Source organism: Chanos chanos, chromosome 3 (genome assembly GCF_902362185.1).
Source record: "Chanos chanos chromosome 3, fChaCha1.1, whole genome shotgun sequence".
Taxonomy (NCBI): domain Eukaryota; kingdom Metazoa; phylum Chordata; class Actinopteri; order Gonorynchiformes; family Chanidae; genus Chanos; species Chanos chanos.
In genome coordinates this window covers 51,156,989-51,182,767 of record NC_044497.1, presented here as the reverse complement: position 1 = coordinate 51,182,767, position 25,779 = coordinate 51,156,989, and the positions used below count along the sequence as shown (strand labels likewise).

The 25,779-nt window shown below is 42.0% G+C and overlaps 1 protein-coding gene across 1 annotated transcript in view; it reads right to left on the bottom strand.

Annotated features, from left to right (window-relative positions):
• ank1b (ankyrin 1, erythrocytic b) overlaps positions 1 to 24,554 on the bottom strand; it is a 67,020-nt gene extending 42,466 nt beyond the window's left edge. Inside the window, exon 1 of the mRNA XM_030770289.1 lies at positions 24,429 to 24,554. Coding sequence (XP_030626149.1) covers positions 24,429 to 24,554 — 126 coding nt within the window. The remainder of the gene's footprint in view (positions 1 to 24,428) is intronic.
• Between the last annotated feature and the right edge of the window lie 1,225 nt (positions 24,555 to 25,779).

Here is a 25,779-nt window from a genome sequence, read left to right as displayed (position 1 = left end):
ATGGAAAATGACTATAGAAGCTTCTCAGTGTTTCATTTTGTCTCGTTTTCTGCTGACTTACCGTGTGTCTGAAATCGATTCTCTTCCCCCTTAACCCCAGACCCACACCTAGTCTCTCTCTCTTTCTCTCTTTCTCTCTCTCTCTCTCTCTCTGGAGTGTGGTCAGTTTATGTCCACTCCTGTATCCAGTCATTTGTAATTATCGTGGGCAATCAGTGCATGCATCTGTTTTTTTCACTGTAATCAGACACTGAATCCAAACACAATTGATTTCTACCACAGACCTCACACCTCCTTCATATGCATTCTCTCCCTCCATCCACACTCCACACTCTTTCTTCTTCAACATGCTTTCCCTTTCATGTCTCTCTTTTCTTCTGCTGTATACTTTCCCTTTCTTCCATTCCTCTATCGCTCTACCGTTTTTCCTGTCTTCTGTGTGGCTCCCTTATTTCTGTTTTTTTTTTTTTTTGTCATTGAAGCTATTAAACATAATGTTATTCAGAGATAATCATACAAGGTGTTGTATCGTTGACAGACCCAGCTGGGCTACACTGGCACTAAGACAGAAGAGCAGAAGAGGCAGCTGAGAGCTCTCAATTATATTCTGGTATCTCTGTGTCCATCTGCTTGTAGCATCCGAGATTAAAAATCACCTGGAGCATTGCAGCACAGAATCCAAGTGTGCATGTGTGTGTGTGTGTGTGAGAGAGAGAGAGAGCGAGAGTGAGTGTGTGTGTGTGTGTGTGTGTGTGAGATGCATACACAAACACTGCCAATACATAACTGTTGTTTACATTATCCTTTTATCTCTGTAATATCTGCTGATTCTGTAAGTTAAAAAAAGATGATTGAAAGACAGCTCTCAACTGGCCACAATCCGGTGAGAGTGCTAGGGAATTTTCTACTTAGAAAAAAAAACATCTATGTCTTGACATTTTGACAATGCAGTTATCAAACAAAATCTACACACACTCACACACTTAAACAATACTGTTAACTCACACACACATACACAATGCGCATGTACATACACCCATACAGCAGTTACAACACAGACGGAACTCACACAAACACAGAAGCACTCACACACACATCTACACAAAGTACAGTCCTAAAACATTCTCACGGACACAAAAACCAGAACACTCACAATAAAGTCTTACACAAATTCACAAACATTAGAGTTAACAGATGACAAGTAGATAAAGAGATGAAGAGAAACCACAAAAAAGCGTCACCAAAACCTGACTGAACTGGTTAGCCACAGCACAACGGGCACAAAGAAAACAATTCTACAGAGAACCACAAGAGGTCAAAAAAGAGGAGAGGCGAACAGCACAGATCACACCATAAACAGAGCTACCAAAACAGAGAGAGGAGGAGAGAGGCAAAGTGTTGAAGCACAGAGCTGGTGGTACAGATACAGTTACTCTTTCATCATGGTGCCGTATTCCATAGGCTTTGACTGACCTCTCAGAGTTCACACTACTGTCCTGATGGACAAATCAGCGTAGACCCACATGAGCCTAGAAGACAACACCACATGGAGACAAAGCCAGTTAATGCAGACACACACACACACACACACACACACACACAAATACAAATACAGCCGTGCTTACACTCAGCCATGCTTGACATGGACACACACACACACACACACACACACACACAAACACACGCACAAGTATGGAGGCACATTATTTTACACATATACTAGAAATGAACAGCAAACATACAATGTTTACCAGACTACAGGAGCACAGTACATAATCTATTGAATATTCATGTTACAGAGTCAAATGAATTGAGTATTACATAAACACAAACTCAAGCTAAACAGAAAAGTGGTCAATGCATACAGTATATAAGTATATGAAATGGCAGCAGACAAAAGTACTTAATACAAAAGTACTTAATACACATAGCAGAACCATAATCTGTTGTGCTGAGATAGACGTGTATTACAATATTTTTTTCTGAATGTTTATATGGGGTTTTTTTTTTTGTTTTTTTACAAACAACTGCGCTTGAGAATATGCAAATATGCTACATTTTTGGAAGCCACTCAAACAAGAGGGATTCCAGGCTAGAGTGAATGGTGGTTGCTAAGCAGTTGCTAAGAAGATGATGACATCATTTTCCAAACAACAAATATGCTAAGCATTACAAATGCAGGCCATTTCAATGGAAAGACAATTACACAGCTACACACAAGAAGTAAACAGATTTCTTTTTTCTTTTTTTAAAACATATAGTTCTAGAATATTCCCTGCATTTCCCCAGAAATAGAGGCCCATTCCCTGTCTAGAAGTATATGACTTTTCTATTCATATATTTCTATATGGATTTCTCTATACATCTACAACATATACATTTCTTTGTGCCTGTAACAAAGCCACTTGTTTGAGCCAGAAGTTAACTCTGTGTTGTTTTAGCCCTAGTGATCCCGTAGCAAGGAGAATGTTTGCCTAACCGGGCAAAGACAACATCTCTACAGGAATAAGTAAATGTAAATCTGTAAAATGTAAATCTCTGTGATCCCACACACACACAGACTGTGAATCTTTCCTCTGCATTTAACCCATCCAACACACCAGTAGTGAACACACACACACACCAGGCGCAGGAGCAGTGGGCAGCATTCCTTGCGCCCGGGGAGCATTGGGGTTACGTGCCTTGCTCAAGGGCACACAGCCATGGATGTTGGTCCTGGGAATCGAACCGGCAACCCTCCGGTCTCTAACCTTTAGACCACGGCTGCCCCAGAGATCCCGCTAAGAGAGGACCAAGCCTCATTGACAGGAGGCAAAGGCACTCTTACATTGTCTCACTGTGTTGCTGCCTTTTGCCTTTGTTTGGACATCAGTCATCATCTATACATTAAAAACTCTTCCTTTTGATTTGACGGCATTTCTGTTTATCAATTATGCATTTTTAATAAATCCTTTAATTCTGGGTTCACCTCATGTCTGTGTTTGGACATTCCTTTTTCGCCGACACATAGCAAGGACAGTAAAGACGGTGCTCAGTCAGTCACCGCAGTGGTAAATGCTCACCACACTACTAGCTCTTAGATATTTCCCAAATGTTCGGCACCCATATAGTCTAGCTCGTTCGTGTCGTGTCAATAACACATCGATCATAATACTAGTAAAATTAAAGAGATATAGTGGTGTCAAAAACGTCCCCAATCTGTGTGGGATGCTAAAGCTTCATCAAAAAATTTTACAAAGTGAATCACTGATCGGGACAACGTGGTTATAAGAACGTTGCAGCCTAATGGAGATCAGTAAACCTTTTTATTCACTCTCGACGTTTTATTCACTGTTCAGTTTTGATTCACAGCTGAAATATTACAGAGATTCATAATTGGGTCAGCGATTCAGAAAATAACAAACTGGAGGTAACAGCAAAAGGACAGAGAAAAGAAGACGTAGGAGGAATGAAAATCGAGGGGGAGAAAAAAAACCCTACAAAATGTAGTCTAGAGAAGAATATGAGGAGGAAAAAAAAAAAAAAAAAAGGATTTCCACTCTATCTATCTGCTGAAACGTTTCAGGTAGAGTGATCGGTAGCGACAGCAGGATTTCTCACGTCTGACTATTGTCATGCTGAATCTGGAGGAGGGAATACAGAGGAGCAAATGATGAATACAAATACTGCATTAACTTTAAGAGCAATTTTCTGCATTGGTGTCAACGCTGTGGACTTAAGTATTTGGATTTTCCATTTTAAGAAGCTAGTGTATCCCATGTTAAATCATTCACTTCTACAACCTTCAATCAGTTCGGAATATGTGAAAATGACTGTCACAAAAGACAACAGGCGGTTGGGACTTTTGTCGTTGACAGTCCTCTCTTGTCTTAACAAAAGAACAATGTTCTACAATTCTACTGTAATTTTGCCTCTACTATAATTTTGAAAGCGATGAAATATGCAAAAATCCTTTTCATTATTTAAAACCATGTAATCGTCTCAGTTGCTCTCCAGATAAAACCTGAGTCTAAATATTTTGACTTGTTATATAAACAGTCTGGTAAGACTCCTTGAGTCTTACGCTATTATGAATCATGAGTGAACCTGTAGGCATTTGATTCTGCGTCAAAAGATGCAAAATATCATTTTAGATCGTTGGCGGACCAATGGCTCGACTGTTATTGGAATCAAAATGGAGCAAAGAGCAATTAAATATTAGGAAATCCCTGTAGTGACAGTAAGGGAAATTCCAATTCTTCCTCATGCGGATTCTCTAGCTGCAGGATTCTACTGAGAATAAGGCTGGTTAACTACACTCACTTGTATTTAAGGCTGCGGGGGAACACAGGGAATTAAACCGCTCCTGGCAACCTCGATCACAATCTCATGACATAATCCAAGAGGAGCAGAAGTACTGACAATTAATTAATTTTTATAAAACCTCTCAAGTATTTCTGGTAAGACGACTCAGGCATGTCAGTCATGCGCTGTCTGTAAAGGCTGATTTATTTGTAATTCAATTCATTTATTTCCTGTGTAATTAAAAGTATGTAACAAAACCAGCGCAAACAGCGAGTAATTTGGTGTTTCTGGAACAATGTCTCTTTTTCTCTCTCACTGTCTGTTTTTCTCTTACATACTGTCAAATCAACTTCCAAATACACACACAAACACACACACATGCGCAGTCACACCCGTGCGCACACAGACACATACGCGCGCACGCACACACACACAAACACACGCGCACACACGCACACTAAAAATAGCGATGCAGACGTCATCCAGAGCAAGGCACCAGTAGGGCGAGTGTGATGAATCTCTGTAATGAACCCTCTTGGGTCTACTTTGAGACCCACTTTTGCAAGAGAAACCTACATAGTGACACCAAGATATAATGCTCTTCCCTAACTGTCTTTCTGTCTCTCTCTTACACACACACACACACACACACAGGCACACAAAGCATACCTTCCATTGTTGTGCTAGGACAGAAGTAATGCAAAAAAAGGAGACAAAAATACAAAGACTGCTACATCATCAGTGAGAAGGTCAAAGAGCTACTCAAATCTATAAATAAAAATCTATAATTATCTTCACCATTCTTATCATCTGTTTCTCTTCACAGCACACCTTGTCCGCTCTGACAATTTTCAGGCATTTTCTATTTTCATATATATATATGCATCATTTTGCTTTCTTTCTGTAACACCACTATTTTTCTATTCATCTATCTGTGGGGGGAGAAAGAAACTCTAGTATCATCTGTATTTTAGTGAGAGACAAACTGAAGGTGGAATTATTTCTGCATACATTACAATTGATCCGTTTGATATTATGAGCTTTGCTTTGTATACGTTATGCTGTGCACACACACACACACACACACACACACATACACACACAATTCTATACTGAAATGGGCAGCGTGCCATGACATTGCCAGTGGCACAAAATAACTTATAAATAACCATGAGACGTCTGCCTTGGCTGTAAATAACCAGTTCGCCTTGGAAGCTCGTAACATTTTCTGAATTGGGCGATCTATCTGAATACAGTGCACCCAGCTTTAATTCTGCCCTGACCTAGAGAATGTAAAATCAATGAAGAGACCAAGAGGTGCTCTTTGGTAGGAGTTGATCAAATATTGATGGACAGCAAGAATGTGTGGATGTTAGAGAATAGTATTCACTGAGGCATGCGTCGTTATTAACAAAAGCTTGCCTGTTTCAGCGCGCGGTTTTAATACAATCACGGCCAAGTACACGGTTGTGTCTTATTCAGTAAATACTGGACAAATGATAAAATGCAAAATGTATACATTGCTCAGAGCTGGTCCCTTTTTATGTGACTGTATGACATTACAATATGATTACATTATAAATATTTGACTGCAGTCAATGTTTAATTACCACTGAGTTCTTACACTTTAGCATGGGAATCCAGAACGAGACATTTTATAGCGTTCGTCCACATAGTTTGTAAACAAGCAGAATATGAAGCAGATCCGAGACATATTAAACATTAAGTGTAGATCAGATCCCATCCGGAAAGTCAAATGGATTGTTGGGTTACTTCTGTGTATTCTTACCAGGTCAACCATGTCTCCCGCTGCATCTCAATATCAACAACAAACTCACCCACTATCAGATACTATGAACTGGGTTTATTCGTTACAACCCCATGTAAAAATCTGTCTGTGTAGGGAAAAAAATTCCCATGGCTAAGACAGGCAGATTAAGATATTAGGATGAGGGGGCCAAAAAAAAAAAACAACCAAAAAAATCAAAAATCTTCATGAATTAATCATAAGACGCATACATATAAGGAGCTTCCTGTTTTTCTCTTTTCTTTTTTTTTTTTTTCCTGCAGTCCTAAAACAGAAGCTCTAAAATATTGATGGGTTGTGTCAGGCCACTTCTTCTGCAATCCATTAGAAACAAGGCAGGCTTTATCTTGCTTTAATCGTACTGTCTCTGTCTCTTTCAAACCCAGAGAAACACAGGCAAACACAGCCACAGACAAACCTAACTGTCTGTCATTCAGTTGACAAACACAGTGCGAGCAACTTTGTCAAATCAGTGTGTTAGACATCCGGCTTATCTCCACGCGCAGAGACAAGCGTCTGTCAGCGTAACCCCCACGTATACATTTCTCTGTCTGGTTAGGAGTATCCATTTCACATCATTCATTTTGTATCATCAAAAGTCTTCTTTCCTTCTTTTAAAACTCGCTCCCACCTACTACACGTTCAAACTCACATCCCATTTGCCTCTCTGCCCTTGACTCAGACGGCCTTTCCATCGAGTCCGCCTGTCTCTTACTACCTGATCTCTGTCCCCAGCGATCCAATACCTGCTCTCTCTCTCTCTCTCTCTCTCTCTCCTTTTCTCTTTTTTAGTCATCTTATAGGAGCGCCAGCTCCTCTCAGTCACACCACACTGCAGCACTCCACTCTCTCCCTCTTCAATATTCATGAGGACTGCAGAAGGCCTGGCTGCCATGCATGCTGGGTAGACAGAGCTCCCGCAAGTCTCCTAATTACATCATCATTCTGAGCCGACGTTCAATTCTATTACGTACCTGCCTCTTCATTCTCAACGCATTCATAAATTTCTACACTCCACAACACCTGCGCATATATATATATATATATATTATATATATATATATATATATATATATATATATATATATATATATATATATATATATATATATATATATATTATATATATATATAATACAGGATTCCTAACACTGCTCTACAATATTTGATGTGCTTCAGATGAGATCCCGTCCGTTCTCCTTACTCCTTAAAAAAACCAAAAAACAGTGATATATGTTTAGAGGCTAAGCGGTATTACACAGCCAGTAAAACATAATGCCCACACGGCTTTCTCAGGATAATAAAGGGAGAAGGGAAAGGTGGGGGGCGAGAGGATGAGCGCGGTGAGACGGAGACTGGAGTCGGGGAGGCGGGGGGGGTCGCGTGTAGAGGTCTAACTGTGAGCTTTTGTTGGCGCACGGTCACTGACTGCACCTTGTCCCTAAGGGCCACTTCAGCTCCACGGTGACAGCAAGCGTGGAGACAGGAGCCAAAAAGCCTGCCCTGGAGGACAAAGGCAGGTGGCGGAACAGATACAGGCAGGCTTGGTACTTGAGGCATGAATAGACCTTACATGTTTATGTTCTACTCTTAGCATTTAAAGAGGCACGTATCGTAAACTGTATCTGGATGCATCTGGTGTCTATAGCATCGGGTCAAGTATCCAACACTGCCATCATTAAAAAGAGGATATGGAAGCAAATGTATATCTTATGCATGTAGCTAAAACCCTGATAAATACACACACACACACACATACACACAGTTAACTACCAGCTCTATGCTACTCACTGACCAAACAATGCTTCAAATTAACATTCAAATGATTAGCAGAGACTAGCTATCTGGCTGACAAATATCAGAGTTTATCTGCCAGCTGCTTAGGATGACTCAGAAAGAACCTCCATCTCACTAAGATTCAGTTACTGATCTCATTTAGGCAAACACTGTGATAGATTTCAGCAGACCAGCGCTATATGAGTGATGTTTTAGCTCTCAGTTCTCTGGAGTACTGTAATGTAATGTACTGTAAAGCGTAATGTAATCTTGATCCTCGGATGACATGTACACCCCAAACGAGAAGGAAACTGGCAACACTCCAAGTCAAATACTGAGATGTGTGATCTCTTACTTTATAACAATAAAATATTACAGCTGTCTGAGTAATTACAGAGTGGTTTGTGAAAATGTTAGCATATGCCACCATTTCACATCACTTTTGTAGGCACAAAGGAAATCCGTAAAGGTAAATACTTAAACCGCCTAAACGTTGCTTTATAACAATCCCTATACAGCTTGGGTCTAAACACTGTTTTGGATCTGTGCTATGGTATTCTCTATGTGATTGTTCTTGGTCAGGTACATTTCCAGTCCGTAAACTGAACTCAGTCCTGAGGGGCACTGAATGGTATGCATTAGTGGATACATTAAAAGTGCTCTACTCTAAAACACACAAGTCCGGAGAGGAAATGGGCCATTTCAGCACATGCGAATCTGCAGAGTCTAATGGCACCAATGTCTTAAGGCAAGCTCAACATTTTGCAAGCCTGTGCCTCGCCATGTATCGTATCCTTTCGCTTTTTTTTTTTTAAAGTTGCTAAGGACTAGAGACAAAAACAGGATTTAGCTGTAAAAATGGAATGAAGAAGAAAGTACAATTATACATTAGCTCCCCCAAAAATGGGGACACATTAGCGCATGAATAATGAAAAGGAAACAGTCGCGTCTCTCGCGGGCCTCCAAAGTCTGCTGTGCTGTCATGTCCTCAGTAATTCTGCGCTGACGCCACGTTAAACTGGTTTTTGCAAACAAGCGACGTCACAAAAGCTCTACACAACGAGGGACTAAATCTCCAGATGATTCAAACTTAATCGCTGACCTGTCCCGTTTCTGAAGATCCCACAAACGCCCCAAAACGCATGGCTGACTCATACGGAATGATCCAGAATGAAGAACTGGAATGAGACCTTTATTTTACGTCAACAATGTTCCACATTCAAGAGTAACCTTCCCAACCTCAGGACGGATGTAGGCTAATCTGTTTATGGTAGTCTAACAAATATATTCACAGGGTATTCCACTCTAATCTCGCCAGGTCTCAATATCCTCTAAATCCGGACTTCTCCATGGTCTAAACATACCTCACAGGAATCTTCCAGAAACCCTGGACTAACCCACCACTTTCAGAAGCTCCCAGAATTTCCAGAGAATTTCAGAGAGTTCTCGGGCTGTTCTTTCATCCTTACAGCTGTCATTCCTGAAACTTTAGAACATTAAGCCAAAAATAGCTACAAAATTATTATGGCTCATGAGTGGTCAGGCGACATACAAGCAGTAAAACACCAGACCATACAAGTTATCATATCAGAAAATAATCAGTATCAGCTTATGACAGACTGCATAGTGTACTACTGAGAGGGTAGCATTGCTGTGCAAAGACTCCATCTCCTCAATTCTACGCCGGTCACAATTTTTATCTGGTGATGCCTAGAAATGTGAGTAAAGTGTAATACAGATGCCCTGATTTAGGTTCTGTGCCATCCAGCATACCCAATCATTCATACAGAGTCTTCAAAGAATTCCCAGTGTTCGTATGAAGAAATAATGATGAGCGGATTTGGATTTGAACATCATATAGTGGGAATTGAAAACTGTGATTAAAGTCATGCAACACTGAAAAGAAATCCAAGCAAAGTAATTCTCGATAAATTAGAATACAACACTACGCAACAGTAACATACTGTATCTGAAACTCTAGTGTGTCGCTAAAGACAAAACCAAGAAGATTAGATAAACTATGAGAGGTGAAAAAGAGAATGTGAATGTGATTTCACAGTCATTTGTCACTGGGGTATTGAAGTCTTTAGACAAAGGCTATTTGTGGAAAGACCAGAGGAGCATTTGTGGCCACAGAATAAGAAGAACATTTGTAGACACTGTTCCACTCTGCTCTGACATTGACTGACTAAGTCACAAATCCTCCCTGTCAGAAGTCAGGAGCGGAGTAGCTTTCCGGGGCTGACAGGCACGCTTTCCCCATACAGAGTTAGGCATTAAAAGATATGCATTCTCTCCCGTTCTAACACACACAGAGCCCAGCACAGTGATGAACAACACCCAGAGTGAATATGTATCAGTTAATACAGAGTATCTGCATGTAAATGAAACCAAATACTGGTCTCCCATGAGAGCTGAGTCATTCACAGAGATACACAAATGCACACACATACAAACACGCACATACACATACACACACGAACATACATAAACACACACACACACACCATTAACACGCTCAGATTACTTCCAAGTCCTGTTTCTACCATGTGGATTCAGTGTATGACATATGTCTCACTCTGCGTGACTGTTCTTGCAATGACACAAATGCACGCACACGCGCACACACACACACACACACACACACACACACACACACACACACACACACACACACTCACAAAAGCACACTTGTTTCTTCATAAATAGAGGTGGAACACTATCTAAAAATTTAGCAAAATATTACAGAGCTATAATATGTGTGTGCAGCTGCCCCCAACCCCCCCCCCCCCCCCCCCCCCCGCCCCTCCCCCCTTGCCCTTTTGGATCAGCTGGATGAATGATAGCCTTGTTAAGGCCGTCGGAAACGAGCCAGAGGATAGGTTCACTGGGGGGCCTGATGGATAGCTTACTAACAGGGACAGGGTGTGGGGCATAAGGACAGAGAGAGAGAGAGGGAGAGAGAGAGGGAGAGAGAGAGAGAGAGAGAGAGAGAGAGAGAGAGGGTGGGAAAGGGAGACTAAAAGGGTAAGAGAGAACTGAGGGAGAAGCAGGATTGTAATGATAGGCGTATGGCAGAAAGGTGCTGTCAGATTGGCAGAAAGGACAAAAACCAAGAGAAAAACTAGGTTATAGTACCAGAGTGAAGAGAGCCTGAATGAAGAGAGGAGTGTTCCCTAGCTGTCAGAGTCAATTTCAAAAGTACCTGAGCTGATTTGAGAGCACCCGAAAAATCAACCCAGAATCTTTGAACTGACTTGACTTGTTCCTGATTTGAAGACCAAAATAAATATTGATCAGAAAGTGTCCACAGGTCTATGTGATCTGTTATACTACTCCAAAACCCTGTCCTTAAAAATGGTGTCTTCGGAATACTAGATCAGCCAACACGTATTGTCATATAAAACCTGCTAGAGTTAATTTAACTCTCTAAGAGTTCATTTAACACTGTTTCATTGTTAATACAATTAACAATTATCACTCACTGAGCAAAAACATCATCGGGACAATTTCCTAACAATATTCTTGGAAAAGTTCATTGTCTTGATAAATCAAAAGTTGATTTGTGAAGTTGACCATCTTGCTGAGTACTTTCTGCAAAATCAGCTGGATATCAACTGGATTCAAATCATCCATCATGTCATACATGTAACATATTTCAACAGTCCCACAGTTCTCTTTTCCAAATAGTTAGAACAAATTAAATACCATAGCCCGTAAGAGTGTCTCTATAAGTGTGTGTGTGTGTACGTGGGTATGTGTACATGTGTGTGTTTGTGCGTGTGTGTGTTTGTGTGCCAATAAATGTGACGCGTAGGTAATGTTGGTGGGAGAAGGATTAGCTGGAAAACAGAATATCCCCTACTGACATGCCTGTGCCTCTGACAACAGGTTATGACTAATGCCACGGTGGGGGGGTTCTTCGCACCATGGAACGGCTCATGTTCTGTCAGCCAGGGGTGACTCTGACACGAGATAAAATCAAGGGCAGAACAGCTGCAAAGATGCAGGTAGTGGAGGCACCGTCACATTCCATCAGCTGAATCATATTCATATCTAATATAAACATAATGGCACATCAGTGGTCTTCAGAGTTCGTTTATTTCAGAACATTGATCACTTGTCCTATTAATTTTTTTTTTTTTTTTTAATTTCTATGTTTTGTGATGCTGTTATACCACTTCCATATATTGAATGGTACTCTGATTCCATTAACGCTACACAAACAGGTTAAATTTTGTCTCAATGTTTTCTCTGCTATTTTCTTTAACTCACACACACACACACACACACACACACACACACACACACACACACACGCAGCCTCAACCCCAGCTACCCCTCACTGTGGCCAGACGCACAGACAAACTATCTAAACAATGACTTTAACATAAGTAAGCTCATTACATAATACCTATTTCCTTGCTTTATAACTCATAATACATTGTTAGATATTAAGCTACCTTGCTGTCAAGAAAATTACTGTAAAGCGTTTCTGGTCAATTCTTAAATAACACATTACAGCAGGAAAAACATTCCGAGCTAATCAGGGAAAATGAGCGGTTTGCTGAATTACACACACATAGTTAGCCCCTTTTAAAGAGGCCAAAGTCACTCAATTTGCATATGGAGGACCACTCCTGAGTCAAAGGAATGTGGAGAATTAGAGTTCTGTCAGCTCAGAACAACCCAACGCCACGGGCTTCACTTAAGATACCAAATGCCGCTAACTTAATAATCACTCAGCTCTCGGTCCTGTAGAGCCAAACGTCTCATCTCAGGGTTGAAAACGGCAGGTCTGAGTACAGTGATGCAATGACGGAGGCATGACCTGTGAAGAAACAGCATCTTCACTACAACACCGAACACAGCAAGACACTGTAAATGGGTTTAGCATTTAGAGCATGTAAATGCAGTGAGTAGTTCAGGGTATAAACAGAGCCTCAGTATTACTATCACACAGGCTGATACTGGACTATTCCCAGACTACTGAACTGGCACATCATACTATAAAGAAAAAAGGAAACGGTTGTTTAATCTCAAAGGTCCTTAAAGATTAATGACTTTCTTTGAATACCTTGTGTTTGGTTCATGATGTATATGTTACAAAATTGTCATTCAGAAAAAAAAATGTTTCCCGGTTTCAAATGTATAGCAGTTCTACAGAACGAAGTTCTAGCATCCACTGAACACTACTCATCCCAGTTCTGTTTAACATCAGACACATTTTATTAGAAACACTAAAATGAAGGCACTCAGACTCATTAGCTTCTCATGGTTCACACTATAGAGTTCAAAATGTTCCATCTACTATTTATTGATCAAAGCCATTATCTCCAAAATTGTATAATGAATGGCCCAGCCGATATTCCCCGCCGCTCTTTTTAACTGAAGCTCTACTGACAGGCCATTTCCTGCTCTCATGGATGAAATGAAGTGCACAGAAATGCGGTTGGCAGCGTTGGGTATAGAGAATGGAGGTGTTGGGGTGGGGGGTGGGTTGGGAGATGGGGGGGGGTTTCTGAGGTGTTGGAAAAGGCCACTGTTAGCCACTTGTACCTTCAGTTTTCTCAAGGGCCCCTTGTACTGGACCTGCTACGCTGCTGTCATAGCTAAAAATGGCTGAGTCAGAATCAGCACACACAAAGTGGTGTGGACGTGTGTGTGTGTGTGTGTGTGTGTATTTAAGAGGTGACCTTGAGTCCAGAGGGATGCCCACTGGGTCTGTGCTGTACCCTTGAATGAGGCACCTGACGCTGGATGGCATCAGTAAATATGATGTAGAGTTAGAGGCTAATGCAGGTGGAGAATGAAGGAAGAGCCCTTTAAGTCAAAGAGGAAGGCAGTTGTTTGCCAAGGACATCAATAATCTCTAATAGACGCAGAGTCAGAGAATTGATGGGGAGGTGTGGTGGAGACAGTGACGGAGTGATGGAAGGGAGGGAGGGAGAGAGAGAGAGAGATAGAGAGAGAGTAGGAGAGAAACATAGGAAGGAGTAGAAGGTCACTGAAGGCTGTGGAGCAGCTGACCTTGACAACAGGAACAAACAACATTTACGGAGACAGATACGTCGAATTCAGAAGCCTTCTACACATTCCGCACAACCTCTCCCACCCTCTAAGTCTGCGCCCAAAATACGCACAAAGCGATGTAGTCTCCTTTTGTCGTCTTGGTTTTGATACAGAGATGATTCCTTTCACTCCACACTTTAGTAAAATCATTGTGACTGTAGACTGTAGCAGTTATTTCATGGTTTAATTCAACCCAAACCCCCCTCCGAAAAAAGAAAAAGAAAAAAAAAAAAAAACCTGCCATCTTCATTTTATCTCAGCTGCCATCTCCTCTTTCAAAGCTTTGTTGACGTGAGCCACGGAAGGCTCCATTTCATTCCTTATCACTCTCGTTCGGCGTAACCAAGCGTCTTCTGCAGCTCCATCCTGTCTCTACCTTATCGGCGAAGTCTGCTCTGAGATCGAATACACGTCTGCATAAATACGAAGAACACTGCACGTCTTTTCACAGAAATGATCCCCTCACAGTGTAACTACACATACACACACCACACATTATGAACTATATTTAGTCACTTTTCTTTTAACTTGGTGTAGGACAAAGTGTTAATGAATGTGAAATAATATAATCCGTCCTTGCTATATGGTATCTGCATTTTTCTCCCTCCTGTAAAACTTCTGTCTGCTTCTTATTAATAAGCTCTCTGCATGGAGCAGTGCACACATGCAACGCATTTCAATAAAGTCAATAATTCAATTCTATTCCATGCAAAGTCTTATCCTCGGGGTGGAATAAACACACACACACACACACACACACACACACACACACATATATATTGGAAAGCTACTGTAAAAACACAAAATTCCTCATTAATATTTCTGTAGTGCATGAAAAGAGCAGATGGTGTTCTGAATATGTTTGTTTAAAATGTAGGCTTTTAAATGTTCACAAACAGATATGAGCAAACACAAAGGTTGTTTCCACAACGTTTCTGCACATGTAACATGTACAAGAACAGGAACCGGTCATTGAAGATGGAAAAGAAACATTATATGATCACTCAAGGAACACTGAACGTAAGAATGTATAACGCTCCTGTAACAACACCCAAGCAAATCAGCGGCCATCATGCAGCAGAGATCTGGCCGCACCTCACCTTACGAACACACACGCACACACGTGCACGCACACACACACTCACACAGACAGACATTAGAGAGCATTGGTGCAGGACGTTAAACTGAATTTGCCATTGGAGACACAGGCTGTCAGTTCAAGCTTTGTCCCCAAGATCCCCTGACTGCACAACAATTACAGTCAGGGGTGTGTGGCACTGACTTCAGTAATGTGTTTGTAGCATATGAGCAGGGGCCAGTGAAGGAACAGCTGACCAATATTATAGTCTGGGCGACTATACTGACCTGCCTGCTCTTTCTTTTTAGTCCGTATATCCTCTACTGCTCCAGGGCAGTGGAGTGGAAAATCCAAACTGCACTCATATAAATACTTCATCGCTAATTCAATTTTAAACTGTGGATGGAAGAGAAAAAAAAATGAAAAGAGTAGAGTTGTACCTCTCCTCCACCCCTCACTTTGCCTCCATTAGTGTTCTCTCTCAGTCTCTCTTACACTTACACACACACACACACACACACACACACACACAAACACATTCTCTGTCTCTCTCTCTCTCTCTCTCCCTCTCTCTCTTTCTGTCTCTCTCTGTGGTAAAGGAACACTGAAGAGGAAAAGCTTTTCTTATACAAATGCTTGTTATATGATAATGACAGGCAAAAGAAAATGTAGACCCCTTGGTGCAGAGCTGTACACAGGTTGTACCCTCTGAACATGACAAAGCTGCTAACACACTGAGGAAAATTGCACCGTGGTTAAAAGGTCAACCACACACCACAAGCATGTGATTTTGCTAATAGCCCTTGTCACCTGGCTTAAAGTCGGTTTTATAAACCTAATGGATATGGAGCAGTAAACAGGAATTTAAAGGAAGGTTATGTTGATAAATTGGGGGTGAACAGGGAGAACAGGGTGGCTATACTTGGATTAACAGTATAAAAAAAAACTCCTCAACTTTAATGCAAGAACATCTTTTGGAATCAATAACAAAATTCACCACAGGACAAAGTGCACAGTGGAGTTACACTTCTACGGTTTCATCTTACATTAGTTCATAAATAATTCATAATTAATACCCCTAGCTACTCCTAGTCTCCTTTGCTTTCTTTCATATTCTTTCTTCAGCAGCAGGGACTAGAAGATAGCATGAGACTGATGAGAATCCGTTTCAGTGATGCATACTCTTCATTAACCTTTAAAGTGATAACTATGCCTGGGCTCTCACTTCAATCATTTCCACAAAACCTCTAGAAGCATCTGTTGCATCACAGGAGCTTCTGCTACCACATTAGATAAAGAGAAGAAAAGAGAGAACTGTATGTCCTGAGAGAAAGCTTGAGATTTTAAAAGGCATGAGGAGCCCAAAGAACAGACCAACCGGGTGGCTGCTTGTAAGGAAATCCCTAAAAGGTGATAATTAAATGAGAGCAGGTCGGTATAATGAGATAAGCTGGTAAGTGGTACCTCAAGCTTATGTTGAAAGGCTAAACGGTCGATGAGGAAGGTCTGCCCCACCCATATTCGTCAATATCATCGCTATGGCAACAAAGTGCTGATTCGGCACGATCCAAAAACACGTGCGGGTAAACACCCCGCCCTCTCCTTCCAAACTTCTCACAAGGGCAAAGCTGGTAAGCTCCACAGAACAGCAGAACGAGGAAAAGAGATCAGGTGTGCTGGAGTGCAGTAACAGATACCAGAGGGGCCACAACATCCATGCAGACTCTGAGTCAATTTAATCCTCTTACGCAACCCTGGCTGATGCATCCCTTTCCTAATGTGAACGTGTCCGTGTAGCTCGAGTCTAATAGCTAGCGCTCTGTCACAGACAAGAAACAGCAATCTCTTTGAATGTTACAAACGCTTTAAAACGGTGTTGGCTCAAGGTTACGTGATCGATGGAAGCTGGTAAGTGGTACCTCAAGCTTATGTTGAAAGGCTAAACGGTCGATGAGGAAGGTCTGCCCCACCCATATTCGTCAATATCATCGCTATGGCAACAAAGTGCTGATTCGGCACGATCCAAAAACACGTGCGGGTAAACACCCCGCCCTCTCCTTCCAAACTTCTCACAAGGGCAAAGCTGGTAAGCTCCACAGAACAGCAGAACGAGGAAAAGAGATCAGGTGTGCTGGAGTGCAGTAACAGATACCAGAGGGGCCACAACATCCATGCAGACTCTGAGTCAATTTAATCCTCTTACGCAACCCTGGCTGATGCATCCCTTTCCTAATGTGAACGTGTCCGTGTAGCTCGAGTCTAATAGCTAGCGCTCTGTCACAGACAAGAAACAGCAATCTCTTTGAATGTTACAAACGCTTTAAAACGGTGTTGGCTCAAGGTTACGTGATCGATGGAAGGACGTAAAGGTACGTAAAACAGGTACCATCGGGGGTCACATTTCGGTGGGTTTTTGATAATAATAATAAGAATATAGTGATAATAAAAGTTTATTTAGAGCCCAGTATGACTATTTATAGTCTCAAAGGGCTTTTCGAGTCTATAACGAAGTCAAATCAGAATCATATTATCCATAAGATACAACAGGTAAAATAAATAAATAAATAAATAAATAACAACATGTATTTGCTTGGCAATAGGCACTGGCTGCTTGTGGTTTGCCAAAGCGAAATTGTCTGTTGGGCTGAGAATTTTGAATTTGGCGCAAGCATTGCTTTTCAGGCACTTGAGAGTTGGAATAATAACACAATTTGTATTTTGTCACAGACAATTATCTATGCCAAAAATCATATCCCAGTGCACTGTTTTGTACATCGTATTAACCAATGCCCAAAGCAAAGCAAAGTTGGATTCTGCAAATTCATGTACTGCTACAGCCATTATGGACCTGGTGTTGAAGGAAAGTCTATAATTTTATGAATGTTAAACTGAGTTTTATGTTACTTTTCTGTCTTTTGAGAACAAGAGGATACATTGTCGGCTAGGAATGAGGATACATGTTCTCTTTCACGGTGGTATTGGTGCTGCGTTACAAACGCGTTAGTATGTTATGTATGGCAACCACTCACTCCACCCTCAACCTCCTCCTGTGACAATCACCATGGCAACATCCCTCACTGTAAAGATGTGTCACTTGACCCTGGGGTCAGAATGAACTTTATACTTAAATTTATGAGTATGGTTCATCTGTGCAGTTTAATAGCCAGAGGAGGGCCACTCAGATGAGAGCAGGCACTAAGACATATGTCATATGAAGTAGCTCCACACCACCAGATTTCTGATATAGGGCTTCTTCTTCTTCCAGAGTGTATCCAGAGGCAAGCTCATATATGAAGCGCTCGCATACCGAGGTCCCAAGAATGCATTTTAAGGGGAACTATTTGCTTATTGGTCTAATGATGCTAACTGGAAAGGGCAAATGAAAAAAAAATGTATATCTTTAATGAGTGGTCCTATATAGTGTTTCTCAAATTCCGGGCAAGGGAATTCACAAGACAGCACTTTTGTAATCTATCCCTCAATTAGCACACCTGTGTCAAATAGATGAATTACAGGATTGTTGGTTAACAGATGGAATCAGGTATGTTTATCCATGCACAAAGCAACTCTGCTCATGGATGCTCAAGATTGGACGTGAGCAGGAATGGATGTGAATTTCATTTTAGCACAGTCATGGCACCTTTAGGGACTTGCCATATTTAGTCAAAATATAAAATATAAAAGAGCTGTTCAAAGATGCTCGGTCACATGATATGACCTGTGACCTTTTGGTGCAACAGTTGTTTCATATGCAAAGTACCACTACTATTAATTTTCTACTAATTCTAGCAAGATTAAGGCTCCCTCCCTCTCTTTCTCTTTCTCTCTCTCTCTATCTCTTTCCTGCAGTAGTAGTCCTCAGGATAAGACAGCTGTGTTTCCAGCTGTAGAGAGGACATGTGGTAGGGAGTATAGGATCAGACATTCCCTGACAGTTTGCTCTTTTATTCTAGTTAACCAGCAGATTCTGTGTTTACAACATTAATCTCCATCCGAAGACTTATTCAGATCTTATCTGCACTTCAGTAAACGGAGACATAGCTTATACTTACATCTAGGATTAAATCAAAAAAGAGCAATGCATTATGCATTAGTGCATCAGTGGACTACACAGCATCACACAAGATAAAAACATTTAAAATCTAAGAATGCCTTTAAAAAAAAAGGTTTTAACTATTTCAGGACTAAAAATAAGGCTTGAATCACAGTATAGAAACGGGACTGAGAAAAAAAACATTAAGCGGCAAACATGCTCCAACCTTACGGGCACTGCGCGTATTTGGTAGCCTTTACAAATGTAACCTTTCATTCATTCGTTTAGGACATCCCATTCTGAATCCCACCCTCCAGCCTCCACTGCTTTATTGCCTGTACAGAGCCATCAAAAACAAGGATACACACCATTTAACATAAAGACACAGCTTACCTCATAAATGCAGGTAGCCACAGGCCATTCCAACACTAACAAGCCCCTTTAGGTCTCTGCCTGTCTTTACACAGTCTTACTTTACGTAAGGCAGAGCAGAGGACGAGGGGAAAGACATGAGGGACAACATACGAAAATCTAACATTTATTCAATTAGGGTTTTTTTTTCAATTCATGGATAAACAAAATTTCAAATATATACGACAACAAGAGAGAAAGTCACACTGTATAATGATACTGTCAATCAAACAAGTTTGTAATCAACACGTCTGTCAATGTGCTGGACCCTATGGAGTCCCAATTAGCCTTTGTGGATGATAACAATAAGGGTAACTCTATGGAGAATGAATGAATGAATGAATGAATGAAATGGTTTTCAATCTGTTTGCTCTGCCTACCCACATCTTACTGATCCCTGCCACACAGAATGAGGGATGGGAGGTCCCAAAAGGTTCAGTCAGTCATAGTTTGACCAAGAAATGTATGAAGCCGAATGGGAGGATTTGTATTTTTCTAGTTTGCTTTGAATGTGTTTCAAAATGCCTGTTGATCTACTGCTGCTGCAAGCTGTTCAATATCAGACCTTATATTCATGTGTGGCTCTAATGTCGGTGTGTTGCCATAGGGAATCATGCTGAAGAGTAGGCAGCAAATATGCCATTCAAGCTACAAGGACACAGCACAAAGAAACGCAAAACACACACACGCACACGCACACCCACACCCACATACACATACATGCACGCAAACATACACAGTCAAAACTGAGTTTAAGAGCATAATCAATTTAAATAAAACAAATTCAAGTAATCCATAAACACAGTCATCCCACCTGCCCACACTCACACAGGCACACACACACACACACACACACACACAAACACACACACACACACATACACAAATCTTTCTCCATTCAGCTTAAATGCCAAACATACAATGATTTCAGCAAAGTGGCTGAATTTGGTTTGTAGATCACTCTATTTTAAATGAGACTCGGTTGTTTGTGTATTGCACTACATCGTACCCAATTTTTGTTCATTCTGCCTCTGCGAAACATTGTCTATGAGGGACGGGCCAGCCGAGGAGTGATAAGAACTATCATATGACATAACTAAAAATCTACAGGTTCAGCTTGAAACAGACAAATTCAGAACTGCCAGCTGTACCTGTCTCCTGAAGAATAAAGACATGAGATATGTGGGTTGAACTTATTTCTGTAGAAAACTGTCCCATTCATTTCATCCATATGTGTATTACACACAAAGACTCCCTGATACAGTAACACACAAACACACATACACACACACACACACACACACACACTTTTTTTTACAAAGCAATCATCTCTCCTGTTTATGTGAAGGACAAATTTAAATAATAGCAACAGAAGAGACACACTAAAAATAATGCAACAACCAACTACAAAAATATGAAGTGAGAAGTTATTCAAGCATGCCATTTCAATTTAGTCTATTCTTATTTAAACACTGGACAGAACCTGGCTCCCTCTCTTGCTCATTTATTCTCCAGTGTTCACGTCTCTCTCTCTCTCTCTCTTGGCGAATGCAGATTAATTATCAGCCTCAAAAACTGTGATGAACTAAATGGCTCATTATGTTACTGATGACACAATAAAATAAGTGCAGGGATGTGAGTAATTTGAATAAATTACAGTCTTATAATAATGGATATAACTATCTTTCATCAAAACTGACAAGATTTCTAAAAGGCCTACAAAAATTTGTTAAAACTCTTTCATGCTTCATTATTTGTCAAAAATAATTGTCCACTTTTGGCGTTGTGTCAGAAACAATAGTGAATGGCCTCCCCCCCCACCTCTATTTTACGCCACTCATACTGACTATGTATTAAAATGCACATCCCTTCTCCCAGGACCACGACGAATAACACGGATAATGTGGTCATACCGTGACGTGGTCATGCAGGACACTTAATCAGCCTGCATTAAGGTTAACCTCAGTTCTTCTGCAATCATACTTTAACCTATAGGTTTAACCACCAGCTGCTCAATCACCTGACCGCTGCCTCTAGTGGCCAGATCACGTCATCGCAAAACCAGTTCCAAACTGAATCGACCTGAACGTTCCAGAACGTGGTGTTCTTCACCTTTGCAGCTCAGGAGATGGAAACGAGGTGCGTGTGAGAGTAAATACAGCGCGAGACAGAGGTTTACTTACAGGGGGGGACTATGACCTCTGTATATCCTCTGCCTCTTGAGATGTACACACACGGCTCCTATGGAAATCTGGGGCAGATGTACCTGGAGCAGCATGTGCATGCAGGAGCGTGCCAAAAGGTACGCCCGTCTGTATGGAACAGAGCCTCCAGCTTAGGGCAGCCGAGGGGGTTATCATTTTTACAGGAAAAATATCTACGGACAGTGGCGTACTCGCAACACTGTGGGGCGGGTGCTGGAACCTGTGTGAGGAATTTGCTGATGGTACAACGTATGTAATAGGACTGTACATATTATAAACCACCAATTGGCACTGAGTCGAATCAATACTCTGTTTCACCATCCTAAACCCCCCCCCCCTCCCCCCTCTCACTCTCTCTATACATTTATACATTTGAAATATTGATATGTATTCTATATCATTAGCCGTCCAGTGAAGAGGGCATCAGGATGTCTGTGTAAATCCTTCTGGTAGCTGACCCCCTAGGGAACTTAGTGGAAAGTGCTGACTTCAAGGACTTCATTTTTACAGGTGGGTTTACATAGGTTTATTGTTATTATCATTAGTAGTAGCAGTAGTAGTGGTGGCAGTAGTAGTAGTAAAGCAGCGGTCCAACTAAAGTATCAGAGAGAGTAAGCCACACCCAAAAGCCATTAAAATTTCAACACCATACATTTAATGTACACACATACGAAGATGCAGGCAACTGCATAGACCCACACATATACAAACGCTCAAAAACACAACATGCACGTTAACAGCGTGAGAGAAGGCTACGCAATGTTAGACCAACTGCCTGAGGAAACAACCCAGAAAGAACAAAAGAAAGAGGACAAAAGAACCCAATACGTTTAAAAGATGTCTATGAAATGTTCAGTTATTACTCTGAACCTCTAATGTTACAACACAACCAAAAACCTGCCACGTTGGCGGTTTTGAAGATTTTCCGTCATAGAGCGGAGTTGTCACAAATGTCATATCTGCTGGTGGAAAATGCTGACACTAGTCCCCAGTAAATATGTCAATTTCCACAAAACATTTAAACCTTGGAGATGGTGACGGGAGTGGCATGCCAAAAAACGGAGTGGAAGACACATTCTTGTCTTCGGTTACACCATCCATGTGTCATTTTGACACGAGAGCATGTTCTGATAAATTGCTCATCAGGTGTTCCTCAGGAGATTAAAAACTTCAAGGACAGCCTCCAGAGTGAACCTCAGACTTAAATTGATTCTCTCGTTCACTCCCTTTTTGCGTTGTGTTCGTATGTGTGTACGTGCATGAGTGTGTGTGTGTGTGTGTGTGTGTGTCCGTGTGTGTGTATGTTAGTCTGTGTGTGTGGGTGCACGCGCACGCATGTGTCTATGTGAGTTTGTGTGTGTGTGTATGTGCACATGTGTGTGTGAGTTCGTGTGTGTGTGCGCATGCGTATGAGTGTGCGGTGTGTGTGTGTGTGTGTGTGTGTGTGGGCACCCATATTCTGTTAATTGGTATTGCCATGACATTCTCTTGCCCTGTCTTTTCCTATCTCTCTCTCTGATCACGTTGTCATGTGGAGGGGGAGCTGATAAATGCTAACCTGACAGATTTTATGAGTCTTAGTTAGCAGATGAGAGCCAGGCAGTGGGCTCTGATGATGCTGATCTTGTTGTCTACAGCGATAACACAAGTCACGTGTACCTGTGGGCTCCCCCCCTCCTGCCTTATACCATTCTTACAATCTCACTTTAACAGCACCACAAAAAAAAAAACCCCAAAAAAACAACACATCACATCACACACGCTTTTACTACATAGCCCAACCTCCCAATGGTAAAAACCTGTCAGTTAAAAACGTATATCATGCAACACTGCAGGGAAGGAGAATTTGATGACAGCTTCTGATACAACTCAAAGCCATTCACAGGTTAAAAAAAACAGAGATACATACAATTGCAGGTGGATAAAAACAACCGCACATAAAAGACATAAGCAGACAAGCATTGCTCATGACGGCAGAAGCCAATAGCTTGTCTCAAGAGAACCATTGCCTGCAGTCTACATTATGGTGTACGGCTCAGCTTGCATTAAAAGGGCTTTTACAGGAAGCACTGAGGGAGCAGAGGCGACACAGGCAGGTGCAGACGCTGTACGTTTACTCTCCCGATGATATCACGCAATCTTCCTTTGCACGTTCATCTTTTCGCAAAGGACTACAAACATGCCACGGACATACGTGGCTGAAAAACATCCAACAAATCCCAAACAGAACAAAAGAACGCATCGCTCGTCATACCAAACCAAACAGTCCGTCAAAGCAGCTACGAGAGGTGTACACCGAACCAGCAGAATGGAGAGGACATTCCCTGTTTGATAAAGGTCTAGATGAAGATGACAGTGGTTTAATTCAATTAAAAAAAAAAGAAAAAAGAAAAAGGTTAAGATGAGGAGCTGAACAGTTCCCTGAGGATGGATATGTTACTTAACCAATCATCTCAACAAATGACCCCTCCACCCGCACAAGTGTCTCTCTCTTTCTCTCTCTCTCTCTGCTCATACGTAATCTGCAAATAACCACCAAAGCATGACTACCTAGCACAATGACTCAGTCTCGTATCTTGACTGGTTTATGTCATTACTCATAAGGCTGGTCTCTGAAACGAGGTATTGAGAGAGAGAGAGAGAGAGAGAGAGAGAGATGGAGACGGAGAAGGAAGGATATATCCATTAAAAAAAAGGAATGATGGGGAGAAGGGAGGAGAGGAGGAGACTCTTCCCGCCGCCACCCCCCTCGTTCACCCTTACCTTACGCCTGCGATCCCTCGATCGGTTCCTCCTCTTAAGCTTCTCCTCCTCTTTATCCCTTTGCTCCTGTGCCGAAGCTTCCGCTAGGTCCTTGGCCTTGCGGAGCTGTTTGGCGGCTTGCGCCATGGTTCCGCGGCGGCGGCGGCAGCGGCTGAGAGCTAGCGGAGCTCACGTGCCGGTGGCTGAGGCTGTCCCTGCGGCTGCCAGTGCGTGTGTGTGTGCGAACGTGGCGCTTACGCGCGCCTCTCTGTGTCTGAGCACCCTGCTCTCGCCCAGCCGAGCCCCCAGCAGCACACACCACAAAAGAGATGCTGCTACTCATCTAGTCGAGCATCGTCCCCTCCCCCCCCCACTTCTTCCCAGAACAGACCAGTCACACACAATCCTGGGCTCAACGCTGTGGCTCTACTGCAGCAGCTCTCTCTCCCTCTCTCTCTCTCTCTCTCTCCCTCTCCCTCTCTCTTGCTCTCTCGTTCACTCGCACGCTTGCTCTTCCTCTCTCTCTCTCTCTCTCTCTCTCTCTCTCTTCGTAGCTCTTCCCACTGCTCCCTGCTCCTGTATTGGTATTCCTGTCTTCTCCTTTGTGCAGAGCTGCAGAATATACACATGTACATATAGAAAATCAGCAATCTGCAGGCAAGGCTGTCAAAATCCAGCACACGGTGTTAACACGTTCTTCCTTTTTTTTTCACGCCCGCCCCCTCCCTAAAGCCTGTATTTCTTCCCTGCACGACGACCGTCGTAAACAAAAACAAGGATGATTTTTGGAATATAATTGCATAAAAACCTAACCGTGTCATTCATCCAAAAAAGGAGTCAGAGGAATTGCGGTATTCCTTTATGCTCCTCTCAGTAGATTACCGATGGCATTCCATGCTCAAGGAGAGATATATTCTGGCTCTGTTAACTGTTTGCAGTTTAGTAGAGGCATGAATAAAATACAGCAATAACATGCATGTTTCATAAAAACTGCATGTACATTGCCCCCCCCCCCCTCCCTCCTCTACTCTCTCATCAATCGCTTACTGGCTTTTCATCAGGCAGCAGTGTGTAGTGAGAGAGAATCGTGCATGGACGTAGATACAGTAATTCAGTGCATCTCACAGCACCCATGCAGAGAAAGAGAGAGAGAGAGGGAGAGAGAGAGACAAAGAGAACAAGGGTGAGAGAGTGAGAGAGAGAGAGAGAGAGAGAGAGAGAGAGAGACAGGGAGAGAGAAATGTCACCGAATCACTGATATAACGACGGATCTCTCTGTCTTCTCTCATATATGGAATTGCAGTCAGTGTCTGTCTCACCCCCTTCTCTCTCACTTCATCAACATGTCTCCTCCTGCTCATCCGCTCTCCGT